The 14,423-nt window shown below is 46.5% G+C and overlaps 1 protein-coding gene across 4 annotated transcripts in view; it reads left to right on the top strand.

The window, feature by feature from the left end:
• Positions 1-14,423, top strand: part of ZFP64 (ZFP64 zinc finger protein) — a 75,865-nt gene that overhangs the window by 13,933 nt on the left and 47,509 nt on the right. For all 4 annotated transcript variants that reach the window (XM_069548835.1, XM_069548836.1, XM_069548834.1 and 1 more), the window contains exons 3-5: positions 3,225-3,386; positions 4,950-5,012; positions 8,925-9,176. In XM_069548835.1, the coding sequence (XP_069404936.1) occupies positions 3,225-3,386; positions 4,950-5,012; positions 8,925-9,176 (477 nt within the window). The remainder of the gene's footprint in view (positions 1-3,224; positions 3,387-4,949; positions 5,013-8,924; positions 9,177-14,423) is intronic.

Raw genomic sequence — 14,423 nt, 5'->3', positions numbered from 1 at the left:
TACAGATCACCCCAGTGGAAAGAAGGGTTGAGAACATTCTTCCCTGGGGGTAAGTCACATCTCTGCTAGAAGCGCTTCCCCAGCTCAGCAGATCTGGGTGCTTGTGGTTATCCCTGCTGCCTTCACATATGCTGAACACTCAAATTCCACTATTTATGCCAAATCTGAAGACAGACACGGGACCGCCCCCCACAAATGACCCCTCCAGTTGGATGCCTCCCCTAAAGACGCCAAAAGCACACGCAACAAAGGCAAAAATAGACCAGCAGGACTGCGTCGATTTCTGTGCACCTAAGGAGACAGCCAGCGGGATGTAAAGACAGCTTCCTGGGTGGGAGGAAGTGTTTGCAAACCGGACTTCGGAAAAGGAGCTGCCACCCGGAACACTCTCAGGGTTCCCATTTGCTGTCTCTCCACAAAAGAGATGCTAAGGCTTGTAGGGGCAGGGCGGGGGGCGGTTAGCAGACAGGCCCGGCCATCTCCAGGGACGGTGGGAATCCCAGGCTCAGGACCATTCCGAACCCAGGACTCGCCTCCCGGAGGGTCACAGACTCTGCAGCCAGGCTGTAGGGAGTGCCTGGCCACCGTCACAACCCCCAACCCCTGTGCCCCCCACATCTTCTTTCCCAGGAGCCGGGGGGTCACAGTGGCGTGACCAGCCCTCCTAGTTTTATGTCGAGTCTCATGACCACGGGAGCCCCTCAGTCCCAGGCCAGTGGAAGCGGTTGCTCCCCTAAGCCTTGATCATTCCCGCTAAGAGTTTGGTGCCCAGTTCTGTTCAGCTGTAGGGATTAGTGTTTATTAAGACTCACTGTGCCCATGTCCTGCACTACTGATGCTCTCATGAAGCTTTGTGATATCCTTGTGAAGTGGGCACAGTGATTATCCCCGCTGACGGGCGGGGAAACAGGCTCAAGGGAGCTCCTCGACTGGCCTGAAGTTCCAGCCGTGGGAAGTGGCTGAGCCTGGACTCACATCAGTTCCCCGACACATTATAACACCTGACACGGGGCTGCACCTTGGAATCAGCGAGACGGCTGCCGGCCCGGAGGCAGTCACCAAGGAATTGCCTTTGCACGTTTGTGAATAACCTGGATTGTTATCAGTAATCACTGTTTTACTCACTTTGGCAGAGAAGCGTGCGTTTTTTTTGGAGCTCTGTGTGTTGGGTTTAATTGCTGTTTGAAATGTCTCCTGAGATACTGAAGGATGACTCAGGCTGAAGATGAAAAGTAACTCTACCCAGAAATACCTGGAAATAGTAGTAGGGGGTCCATCTGATATTGATGAAGCAAATTTTGTTGCTGGAGGAACAACCATTGGTTTTTGCAAAGCAACAACTGAGAGATGGAGTCCCTCAACTAGACAAAGCTGAATTAAGGTTACTGCTAAACTGCATGGAAAAGCATGGTCTCTACCATTAGTTCTCAAACTTGTGTTTATCAGAATCACGTGGGCAGCTCGTTAGACCAGATTGCTGGGCCCACCCTGGAGTTTCCGATTCAGTAAGCTGGGGTGGGGCCCAAGAACTTGCCTCTGTAGCAAATTCCTAGGTAAGTCCATTACTGCTGCCTGGGCACCCAACACTGCGGGCTGGGGACCACACTTTGAAAACCACTAGCTAAATCCCAGAGTAGATAAAGCATCTCAACAAGAGGCGGGGCTGGTTGGTCATGTCATCAAAGAGACTTGGCAAGAAGCTGGAACATCAGTTTGCCAGAATCTTTTGCCAGCTTTAAACAAAAGCCACTTAACTCCCCCCGACATATTTCAGCTGAGAAGAAGGGGAAACCATGAGTTTGCTCAAACACCAAATGCCGATCCACCTGGGTGTTCTTTGACACACACTGGGGTGAGGTTGTCATTGCTCAAGGCGCCCAAGAGCTGCATGCCGGGAATGTGGATTTCCTGCCAAATGTTCAGTGAACTCTTAGAGAACTCATTCAATACATACAGTCTCTAAGGAATATCAGTATATGTAAAATACCTAAGGAATATGAAAGCAGTGCGTTATCATGTGTTGAATTGACAGCTTTTAAAAATTTATTGTATATAAAATAATGTGACATCTTACGGTCTATAACATCTTAGCTTCAAAGAGAGAGAATGTTTGTTTTAAGAGAAAACATAACTGGCACCTCAGACCTTTGGAGTGGGTATTACTGCTTCAGGCAAAGCTGAAATAGGGAGTGATGTCAGGCCTGTGTTGATTTAAAGAAGTGTACTTTGTAAATACAACGGAGAAATGTCAAAGGTGGTGCCTCCGTGACTGAAGTTTGGGAAGGAGAATATGACATTGGCTCTCAAAATCATCAGGAGGGCCTCTCAGCCTGACAGGTTCACCTGAAAAAGCCCTAGAGGCCGTATTTACTCCTGTCTGAAGCCAGATCTCCATGTGACGATTACATATAATAAAGGAAGAAAGAAAATACATATTCCCAAACTGCAAACTATAAACTTAATTAACAAAGCAGTAAAAACAGTTTTAAGAAAAGACATGTGGGACTGCCTGTTTTACCTGTTATAATGAGAAAAGTTAAAGACAAAGATGATAATGATGTTTGGTCTTCTTTTCATTTATTCTTTTTTCCTCAAAACTTCCGTGAGAATATAAGGTTGGTTTTTGGGCTGGTTGGTTTTAGGAGTGCTTGAAGAGTGTTTGTGTTTAGAGAGTATTCGTAGTTTCCCCAGAATTCCTTCAGTCAGCTCCTTTCTGGTTTTTGAAAGGATTTTGTGATAAAGCTTCTGAAAGTACAGGACCTAGTGCATTTGGGTGAAGTTAACAGAAAACCTACCTGGTATAAACGATAGGACACTTCTTGTTTATTTAATGAGTGTGGATTTGAATGGGTTTCAGGGCTCTGGCTCAGCAGCTCCCTTTATGGTTACAAAGTGGCTGCCTAGATCCAGACATCACGTCCTCATCAGCCATGTCCAAAGACAAACAGTAGGGCAACCAGGGCAGCAAGAATGAGTTTTCCTCAACTTACGTCTCTTTCTGCCCCCACCTTTTTTTTAAACCAGGGAGAAAATCTTTCCCAGAAGCCCCCTCAGTGGATGTTCTGTAGTGTCTCAGCTAGAACAGGGTTGCGTGATCACTCCTAAGCGGCAAGGAACAGTGGAAAAACAATCTAACATAATCATTCTCACAAAGGAATGTAGGCAAAGGGAGTAAGCTACTGGGTATGCATATTAGGAAAATTAATAATCATCCTATCTTTTAGTTTCAGCTCCAGAATTTGTTTTTGAACATGGCTATCAAACTTATCTGCCCACGGAAAGCAACGAAAACCAGACAGCCACTGTTATCTCTCTCCCTGCCAAGTCGCGTGCCAAAAAGCCCACAGCCCCACCTGCTCAGAAGAGGCTCAACTGCTGCTATCCAGGTAAAGGCGACGTTGAGTCCTGCGTGTGTAGAGAATGTGACATTTACCAGGTCCCGGGCTCGAGCTCCTGGGTTCCCAACAACTGGGCAAAGAAGTGCTGCAAACTGCCTGGCTTAGAAATCAACCCCACAGAATTTCCACCATCACGCATGGTGCACCTCTCACTGCCTCTGCTCACCATGCACTTGGGCTCTGAGACTTTAACAGCCAAGGACCTTTGAATGGGAACAGTGAGAATTTCAGATTTCTGTGAATTTTTCTTGGTGCTACAGCTTAGGAAGATATCCAGAAAAATTGTCCCTTACCTACTTTAAAAAAGGAAAACAAAAAAATTTATTTGGAAATAATTTTAGACTTAGGGAAAAGTTGCGAAAATAGTACAGAAAGTTTCTGAGCACCCTTTTGTTATTGTTGTGTCTGACTCTTTTCCACCCCATGGGCTGCAGCATGCTGGGCCTCCCTGCCCTTCACTGTCTCCTGGAGTTTGTTCAAACTCATGTCCATTGCAGTCGGTGAAGCTAACTAACCATCTCCTCCTCTGCCGGCCCCTTCTTTTCCCTTCGACCTTTACCTTTCATCCGGATTTCCCAAATATTAACATACCACATTTGCTTTGTTTTTTCTGGTGGTTGGTGGGTTAGTCACTTCAGTCCTGTCCGACTCTTTGCAACCCCGTGGACTGCAGCCCGCCAGGCTCCTCTGTCCATGGGATTCTCCAGGCAAGAATGCTGGAGTGGGTTGCCATATCCTCCTCCAGGGGATCTTCCTGATCCAGAAGTTGAACCGAGGTCTCCTGCATTGCAGGCAGATTCTTTACCAACTGAGTTACAAGGGAAGCCCCTGTTTTTTTCTAAATGTACATATATTTCCCTCAAAGTTGCAGACATGACCTTTACCTCTTAGCACCTTAATATAAATTTCCTAGAAACAAGGAAATTCTTTTATATAACCACAGTACAATCATCAAAATCAGGAAATTAACATTGATAAATGCTGTTATCAAACTGCTGACTTTATCAAGAGTTTGCCAACTGTTCTCATTAAAAGTCCTCTGTATCAAAAGAAAAATATTTTTCCCTTGGTCCAGGATCCAAGTTGTGATCACACATGGCATTTAGTTTTTATGTGTCTTTAGTTTCCTTTAATCTAAGCTTTTGTCTTTCATGAACTTGATATTTTTGCAAAGTAACAGGCCAGTTATCGCATAAAATGTTCATCACTTTGGGTCTGATTAGACTTAGGTGCAGCACGGAAGTGATGTTACATGCTTCTTGATTCCTGGGATCAGGATTCACACTGATACCTGTTGGTCCTGCTGCTGCTGCTGCAGCTAAGTCGCTTCCGTCGTGTCCGACTCTGTGCGACCCCATAGACGGCAGCCCACCAGGCTCCCGTCCCGGGATTCTCCAGGCAGCGCACTGGAGCGGGCTGCCACTGCCTCTCCGGCTGGTCCTGTTGCCATGCTGTTAATGTCCATCCATCGGTTAAGGAAGTTGCTTTGCTGCTGCTCCGTTCTAGAGTGACTGTGTCCCTCTGTCGTTGATCTCTCCTTGCCTTTTTAAGGTTGCCAGTTCAAGACTGCCTATGGTATGAAGGACATGGAACGTCATTTAAAAATCCACACTGGTAAGTGGCCACACGCATCCCTCCTCTGCTGGGAGCTGGGGGTCCAGACAAGTCAGACACTTGGTATGACACAGACCTCACTGGCCGTCACGGGAACACAGACAGAAATGAAATAAAAACAAGATGCTGTTTCTACACATGATTTTGGCAGCAAATGTTTAGAGCAAGAAAACTCAGTGCTAGAATCGATAGGAGCAAACTTAGGAGAAGAAATGTGAACAGGTATGGGCATTTTGAATATTGATGTGCCAGAATTAATTACAACTTAAATGCACCTGCTCTTCTCATCTGGAGGAGAATATCTTGAAGTGTGTGTGTGTGTGCTGTGTGTGTAATGACCGGTAAACAGAGCAAGAAGGGGGAGAATAGCAACTTTTCACTTAGGTATCTTTACACTAGTCATTGGACGGATACCTGAGTGTGTGATTTTTGCAGTTTCCAAGGGGAAATTTAACAAAAACTATTTTCAAAGGAGAAAAAAAGACTGATGCATGGAAAAAAGAGAACCACGGTGATTTCTGGGGATTTAATTTCCTTTGATGGATCATTTTTGTGTCTCCTAGACTTTGCGCCTGGAGAAGGAATTGCTTTTAGGCCATTTTAAACAAAGTATTAGGTGCTTATAAGTCAAATGATATAGTCATGTATAAGTTCAATGAGTATCCATCTATATAAGGGAGGGACACTGAAATTTGTCTTGGGCATCACTAATTGCCCAAAATCTGCTACTTAGCCTCAGATAAAGTATCTATAAGGGAAAATGAAGACAATAAGATATCCAGCAGTTGTCTCAGATATCTCCTTGGCCACAGGTCTAATCAGCCTCACAGCATCTCGTCATTTGAATTTCATCGAGTTATCAGACTCTGAAATTATTATGTTTCAGGTATTGGTAAGCATTCTCAGTGTACCAAGCAATAAATCTCTCCTGGTGGGTTTCCTATGTTGGAGTTCCATCAGTCACATATAGCATATTCATCCTTGCAAGAGTACAGTGCTATGATGACTTATGAAAATTAGGGAAATATTATAAAGTAGAAGTGAGGACAGCGGCCTGAAGTTCACTGCTGCAGATCCTCAGGGAGTGTCCTCTCCTCCCGGTTAACCAGGCTTGGGTTTGTAAGGTGGTTTCTGTATAACGGTAGCGTCTCCATTAACATCTTCAAGTTGGAGAGCTGACAGAGTGTCCTTGCCTTAGAAGAGGGTGTGGCCAGGACCAACGGGAGCAGGACTCTCTGCCAGCAGAGCTGGCCCGAAACCACCCGCCTGGCTCCACCACTGTCCAGCATTGGAGTACACAGGATGGCAACCCACAGGTGTAGCAGCTGACAGTAACGAGAAGTGATGGTTGCTGGATTTTCTGACCATGAACATTTTTAATAATAAAATTATAATCTTTAATTCACTTCTGTAGATTTATTCTTAAATCCCAGATGTTTATTCTATGAAGATAGTGATGACCTTTGACTGACAATTGACTTTAGCCCTTAGCTATTTAGGATTTGGTCAAAATATGTGTTTGGTATGTAAAAAGTGAAAATCCTGACTCACTGCCTGCCTCCTTCATATCTGATACATGCACCAAAGTCATCAGCCTTTATAGTCCAGCGTGTCTCATTCTTAAATTTTGGCATGAGTCGCTCAGTCGTGTCTGACTCTTTGCATCCCCATGGACTGCAGCCCACCAGGCTCCTCTGTCCATGGGATTCTCCAGACAAGAACACTGGAGTGGGTTGCCATTTCCTCCTCCAGGGGATCTTCCCCACCCAGGGATCGAACCCAGGTCTCCCGCATTGCAGGCAGATTCTTTACTATCTGAGCCACCAGGGAAGCCCATACTGGGCTTTAACAGACACAAAATGTACTTTTTCCATTTCTTATGAAATTAATATTGTAGACACTCTCACTGCAGCTTGCTGTTTCTCCCTTAATGCTGGAGGTCTTTCCACATCCATATGTGGGTGTATCCACTTCATTCTTTCAATGGCCAAGTAGGAAACTGGTTCATTAATTTACAGTACATCCATACAGTGAAATACTTCACCCTTAACAATTATGTTCTAGAAATTTAATGATATGAACATGATTGAAATTATTTCAAGTATAAGAAAGTAGCCAATAATAGGGAGACAGTGTTGCATTTGGCTAAGAAGGCAAGGCCATCCTGGATTCTAATCCAAGTTGAAAGTGTTAAGTAAAATCATTGAGAGACACAGTACCATTCAAAAATAAGTATTTAAATTGATATTGGTCAGGAAGGCTTTTGTACCCCAAAATGTACACACACACATATACAAAAGTCATCAAAAAAGTATACATCAAAAAATTGGCAGGTGTTCAAGGGTGGCAGGGCTTCCCTGATAGCTCAGTTGATAATCCGCCTGCAATGCAGGAAACCCCAGTTCACTTCCTGGGTCAGGAAGATCCCCTGGAGAAGGGATAGGGTACCCACTCCAGTGTTCCTGGGCTTCCCTTGTGGCTCAGCTGGTAAAGAATCCACCTGCAATGCAGGAGACCTGGATTCAACCCCTGGGTTAGGAAGATCTGCAGAAGGGAAAGGCTACCCATTCCAGTATTCTGGCCTGGAGAATTCCATGGACTGTATAGCATAGTCCATGAGGTCGCAGAGTCGAACACAACTGAGCGACTTTCACTTCACTTTCAAGGGTGGCAAGATGACAGGTGTGTCAGTGAGTACAGATTAAGCTGCTGTAACAGAGGAGCTCACATGCCAGCTCACACACGGCAGGGGTCTGTGTCTGTCTGGCGTAACCGCACGGCAGGGGTCTGTGTCTGTCTGGCGTAACCGTCCGGAGGTGAGCAGGTGGTCTAGGCAGACAGGCAGCGTGTTCTGGGAGGCCGTCTGAGGACTGAAGTCCCGCCTACTGTCATGGTGCGTTGGGCACGTATCCACCCTCTGCAGCCGTGACGTCCTCACATGTTTGCTCACTTCCATGTCATGGTAACAGGCTGGCAAGACAGGTGGAAAGAGAAAAAGTAAAAGTCAAGCTATTTCCTTTTAGGAAAGGAACGAGTCTACCTCCTCTGCCGTTTGATTGATGGTGACTTTATTGCAGAATCACCCCTGGCTGCAAGTGAGGCTGAGAAATGTATTCTTAGGCTGGTCAGCCATGAGCTCAGAGACTCTTGAGTTTTGGGCTGTGTCTGTTATGAAAAAGAAAAAAGAACAAATGGGTATAAAAGACAAAGTTTCTCATTTTTACTTAGCTGCACTTTAAAATTTGACCTGCTTTCTATTTTTAATTGATAAGGAATTCATATTCACTGTCAGAAAAATTAGAAAATCCTAATCAACAAAATAGAAGCAGTTCCCTGTCTCCCAAGATGCCAGCTCTTTGCCGATTACCCATCTAGCTTTTTTCATTATTATTGTTTCTCTATTTGACTGCACTGGGTCTTAGCTGCAGCCTGTGGGATCTAGTCCCTTCACCAAAGATTGAACCCTAGCCCGTTGCATCGGGAGTGCAGAGTCTCAGCGACTGAACCACTAGGGGAGCCCCATCTAGTTTTATTTTTTAATTGGAGTATAATTGCTTTACAATCTTGTTTTAGTTTCTGCTGTACCACAAAGTGAATCAGCTATGTGTGTGTATATATTTAAGCATATATATATATACGTACATATCCCCTCCCCCTTGATTCCTCCCTCCCCACCACCCCACCCTCTAGGTCATCTCTAGGTCATCACGGAGCACCAAGCTGGGCTCCCTGCGCTGCACAGCAGCTCCCCACCAGCTGTCTATTGACAACTAAAACCCATCCATCTAGTTTGGGGGGGGTGGTTTCCAAATATTCTTAGGCGACTGTGCCTTACTCTTTTCTTAAGGCCGCGGGAAGTAAGCCTTTCTCTTTTTTCGTTTTTCCCCTGCTGCCGCACGTGCTTGTGTGAAGGCGACAAGCCCCACAAGTGTGAAGTCTGCGGCAAGTGCTTCAGCCGGAAGGACAAGCTGAAGACCCACATGCGCTGCCACACGGGCGTGAGGCCCTACAAGTGCAAGAGCTGCGACTACGCGGCCGCCGACAGCAGCAGCCTCAACAAGCACCTGCGCATCCACTCGGACGAGCGGCCCTTCAAGTGCCAGCTCTGCCCCTACGCCAGCCGCAACTCCAGCCAGCTCACCGTGCACCTGCGCTCCCACACGGGTAAGTCCCCCGTGCGGCCCTCGCTCTGCACACCCACCGGCCTGGCGCTCAGGCACCGGCACCTTCCCGCGCTGAGTCACAACCTCGGGCAGGGAACTGCGCGCAGCCGTTCACCCCCCAGGGTGCCGTCTTGCTCGTCAACTGCTCAGAAGCATCTTTCTCTGAACAACAGGGGAGAACAGTCAAGTTCCAGCTTTATGCAATTCTTTATATAGCTCTGTAACTCACCCACTAGCATTTCATCAAGAAGGTGCTCTGAATGAAATAGAGATATAAAATGCATTTTTAGTTAAGTGTCTGCACAACATGTGGTTAGACATTTCGATTACTGTTTTAAAGAATACTCATCACTTCATCATGGGACAGCTTGATGGAAAAACTCAGCAGAGTAGGTAACTTAACAAATTAGGTATGTTTTCCTTTTAGCAAGTGTGTGTCTGTTAGCTTTCAATTCACTGATGCTGTGTAACAACCACCACAAAATCTCAGTGGCATAATATATTAGTAAAAGCATTCATTGCTCACATACTTCAGGTCAGCAGGCAGTTGGCTAGACATTCCGTTGATCTTGGCCGGGCTTAATCACGTATGTGGGAAAGGCCGGGTGTCCACTGACCTTGGCTGGGCGTCTGCCGGCTGTCCCCCTGCTTTAGCTGGGGCAGTCTGGCTGTGTCCGCATACCTCATGGCCTCCTTCTGGGCCCAGTGGGATGATGGCAGACAAAACGAGCATGCCCCTGTGTGTAAGCTCATGGCAAGCCTCTGCTTGCATCCCGTTGGCTAAAGTCAGTTACCTGATTGGACCTGGTATCAAGGGGTGGGGCTGAGCTCACCCACAGTGGAGGGTCATCAAAGGTTACATGGCGAAGACCGTCTTCACACCAACCGGAGTTCACTCCACCATCATCCACTTCTCTCTGACAGGCAGGTGGGTTCTTGCTCTTCCCAGACCCCCACAAGTCACATCTAATCATAGAATCAGCTTTAAAGGCCAGGGTCCTATGATCGCCATCAGGCATAGATATGGCTTCTCTTGACCTAGAGCCTTTTGAATTGGAAATAGAAAGACAAATTGTCTGTCCCCACACTCCCAACAAATAGCAGTGAAACACAGTCAGAATACTTGGAATAATCCTGCCATTCCAAGGGGGAGGAACAGGAGGCACTTGGCAGTCACTGGTCCACAGATTTCTGAACTCTCTGGAAAGATGCTTCTAGGTCCCCCAACTCTGAGGACAGGGAGTGTTTCTTGAATAAGCGTTGGCCCAGCTGCCTGGCTTTCAGCTCTGTCCCCTGCAGCGTCCCCTTCCTTCTCCACTTCTGAAAAGGAGTGGAAATGTACTTTTGAGAAACTTTCTCCACCTGCTTCCATCCTAGAGAAACTTGGGGTCTTTTTGGATTTTATTTTACTCTAGACTGGTGACATCGTTGCTAGTAGAGCTCCCTTAAAACTCTGTGCACTTCTGTGTGTCTGTGTGCCAGAAGCCACACCCATACTCCTCTTGGAGACTTGCCTTTCTTCTAAACCTAATTATAGACACTTTTGGCATGTTGCCTTCTGGAGGTTGAAACCAGTGAGACTTTTAGGAATCCTTGTTCAGCTGAGAGGACTTAGCCAGCACCAACTTTATTCTTTTGGAGATTTTAAGCAGGAACCTTATGTTTTCACCCCTCTTTCCCCGTTTGTTCTTCCCTCTGAGATCAGTTCCCTGGATGTGATCTTTGTCCCCAGGATGTGATCTTTGTCTTCCTTTGAAAATCGTTTGCTGGTTGGAGATGAGCAGCTTCATCCCTACCAGCACACCTTTGACTTTCTGTATCGTCTCTAGATTCCTTTTGAAATGGCCTGTTCTTGTTTGAGTTTGTCTCTTTCTTGTGGGACCTTATCAGACACAGCTTGTAAGACACTTTGACTGTTCTGCTTAGAGCTAATCTCTTTGCTCAGATCCAAACTTCAGTGGGTACACTTTCTATCTTCTGAGCCACAACAGGCGACAGTTTTGCCAAGCGTCTGCCGCTCAGTTCTGGCTGTCGCCACTATTCCCTGCCTCTACCTGCCGCCCAGGCGCTCAGTCAGCGCCACATATTGTACTTTTCTGCTAAGGCAGCACTGTGTTTCTGGATGCTAATATGTGTATCAGTTATCTAATGTCACAATGATGCTGTGTAACAAAAGACCCCAGAAAGCCTCAGTGCCAGCTGTGGGCCGGGTGTCCAGGGGCCTTGGCTGCAGCAGCCCAGCTCTGCTCTGCCTCTGTTACCCTCCTTGCCAGCAGGCAAGGACAGCATTGGCCTTCTCATGGCAGCGGGTGACAGAGGCGCACGTGGGCAGAGCCTGACTCATGGGCCCTGGCTCAAGCCGCTACTTGCATCAAGTCTAGTTGGCACACCATCTGCCAAACCCAGCGACATGATTGAGGCTATCATCTGGGGGGTCATGGAAGGTTACCCTGCCCCTGCCAGGAGAGCCTGCATAATCACTTACCTGGGAGAGGCTGTGGGTACAGAGAGGGCCAAGAGGTGGGGACCTCTGGGGACATTAAGATACTATAGCAAGTTAAGACACTGGCATGACTGCTGTCCATTTGATTTTCTTCAGAAGTCTCTCCCACCTAAGTTAGGGGCACTGAAGGATGCACTTAGCGAAGTGGGTCAGAGTCAACTTAGGAGGGAAAGCTTGCCATTTATAGTAGCGTATTTAAGTTGGTCTAGTGCTCTTGCCTGGAAAATCCCATGGGCGGACGAGCCTGGTGGGCTGCAGTCTGAGGGGTCGCTAAGAGTTGGACACGACTGAGCAACTTCACTTTCACTTTTCACTTTCATGCATTGGAGAAGGAAATGGCAACCCACTCCAGTGTTCTTGCCTGGAGAATCCCAGGGACAGGGGAGCCTGGTGGGCTGCGGTCTATGGGGTCGCACAGAGTCGGACACGACTGAAGTGACTTAGCAGCAGCAGCAGCAGCAGAAAAGGTATATTTTCTAAAGATTTAACTGTATGCCACTTATGCAGTGTCTCCATGGAACATTCATTTCCCTTTTATAAATCTGTGGCACTTGTAATTTCTTTAAGTTGTAGAATTAATAGAAGTTTGTTTTTACCTTTTCCTCTCTTGGATCAACTACCTTGTCTTAGCAGCAACCTGAACTCAAGAAAGCTCTGTCAGCTTAAACACATCAGTCGCTTATCCATTGAGCACCACTCACTGAGTCCTACCAGGTATCAGATACTGTGGGAACCAAGTAGTGGGCAGGAACAAACGTAGTCATTAGCTTTGGAGAATTTCTGGTCCTATGGGACTGGTACTAACATTTCTGCCTCATTTAAGAAATTAATTTACGGTTAGAAGGAAAAGGATTTCCCTGGTAGCTCAGCTCGTAAAGAATCCGCCTGCAATGCAGGAGACCGGATTCTATCCCTGGGTCAGGAAGATCCCCTGGAGGAGGGCATAGCTACCCACTCCAGTATTCTTGCCTGGAGAATTCCATGGACAGAGGAGCCTGGCGGGCTTCAGTCCACGGGGTCGAAAAGAATCGGACATGACTGAGCAACTTTCACTTTCACTTTAAAAGGAGAAAGAACGTATGAAAGTTTTTTTAAAAAGGAAAAAGATGATGACGAAGAGATTTAAACCCTCTGCTTTCATGTCAGAAAGTGCTGTTAAGCTCTGCAACTCAGCTCTGAGATTTGGTTACCTGGTTTTTCCAGGTTTGACCTTTGCTGGTTGCTTTAAAAAAAAAAAAAAGGCAAACAGATGGTCACTAATTGGGGCAGTGATGTAATTGGAATGCCTAGTAGAACATTCTGAAGCAACAGTTCTTCCTCTGAATTCACAGACACCTCCACCCCGAATCCATGAGTAGAATTTAGGAGGAGGCCCATGAACTTGGATGAGGGAAAAAATCACATCTTCGTTCTCACTGATCTTACTGGAGAGTGATGTGTCCTTCAGTTATGAAAACAGGCATTCCATCTGATTACAGTGTGTGTGACCTTGTCAATAGAAGTCACAGATCTTTTTATAGCAAGTATTTTTGATCGATCAAAGTATAGTTTACTTTCTTCTCTATTTAGAAAGTATTGTAGTCCCAGAGGAGCCTGGTAGGAGGCCGTCTATGGGGCTGCACAGAGTCAGACACGACTGAAGTGACTTAGCAGCAGCAGCAGCAGACCCGCCTCTGCAGCTTGTCACTTCATGCACTAATAAAGCACACACATCGCCAAATCACAGACTTTTCTCTTTTGATTTTTAATAACTTCCAGTACAACTATTTTCTCTTGTCTTCCTATTGATTTTTTTTTTAGTTTACCTTGTGCCTTTAAACGTTGTCCTGAGAAAGGGTCCATGGATTTCACTGCCAAAGGGGGGGTCCCGTGGCATGAAAAAGGTTACGAGCAGCATTCTAAGGCAGAATTCAGCAAACTTTTTCTTTTTCTTTTTGATGGTTCTATACATTCACTTATGGCTGTTCTGGGTCTTTGTTGCTGCGCGTGGGCCTTCCCTCGCCGCAGTGAGTGGGGGCCGCCCCACAGTCGGGGTGCTGGCTGCCATTGCGTGGCGCCTCCCAGTGGGGGGCACGGGCTCAGGGCATGAGGGCTCAGCAGTCAAGGCTCCCCGGCTCCGGAGCCCAGGCTCGGCAGTCACAGCACATAGGCTTAGTTGCTCCAAGGCACGTGAGATCTCCCAGACCAGGGATCGAACCAGCATCTCCTGCCTTGGCAGGCGGACTCTCTACCACGGAGCTAACTTTTCCATAAAGGGCCAGATAGTTAATACTGTAGGCTTTGCGGACCATACAGCGTCTGTCACAGTTACTCATCTCTGCTGTTGCGGCATGAAAGCAATCATCAACAACACATTATCAGATGCATGCGACTGTGTTACAATAAAACTTTATTTACAGAAATGAACTGTGGGCCGGATTTGCCCCATAGTCTGTATAGCTTACCATTCCTTGTTCGAGAGTTTTGTGTGAATGACCTTAGTGGCATTTTAGTCGTGCAAAGCATTGTTTGGTTTGGAGCGTCTTCATTTTCTCAAAGCTTATTTAATCTGCTCCCTGCCATTGTTCATTGCATTTATCAAACATCTCACGGTGATGTTATAGGTCTTGTACCAAAAAACTGGAACACAAACCCACTCTTTTAAGTTTATGGTAAGAAAGCCTTGGTCATATGTACAGATAATCACCCAGCACCTAAAGTACCAGCTTTGGAATCAGCCTGGGTTGGAATCCGAGCTCTGCCATG

This window comes from Ovis canadensis, chromosome 13, assembly GCF_042477335.2.
Source record: "Ovis canadensis isolate MfBH-ARS-UI-01 breed Bighorn chromosome 13, ARS-UI_OviCan_v2, whole genome shotgun sequence".
NCBI classification, from domain to species: Eukaryota; Metazoa; Chordata; class Mammalia; order Artiodactyla; family Bovidae; genus Ovis; species Ovis canadensis.
This window is presented reverse-complemented; position numbering and strand designations above follow the sequence as displayed.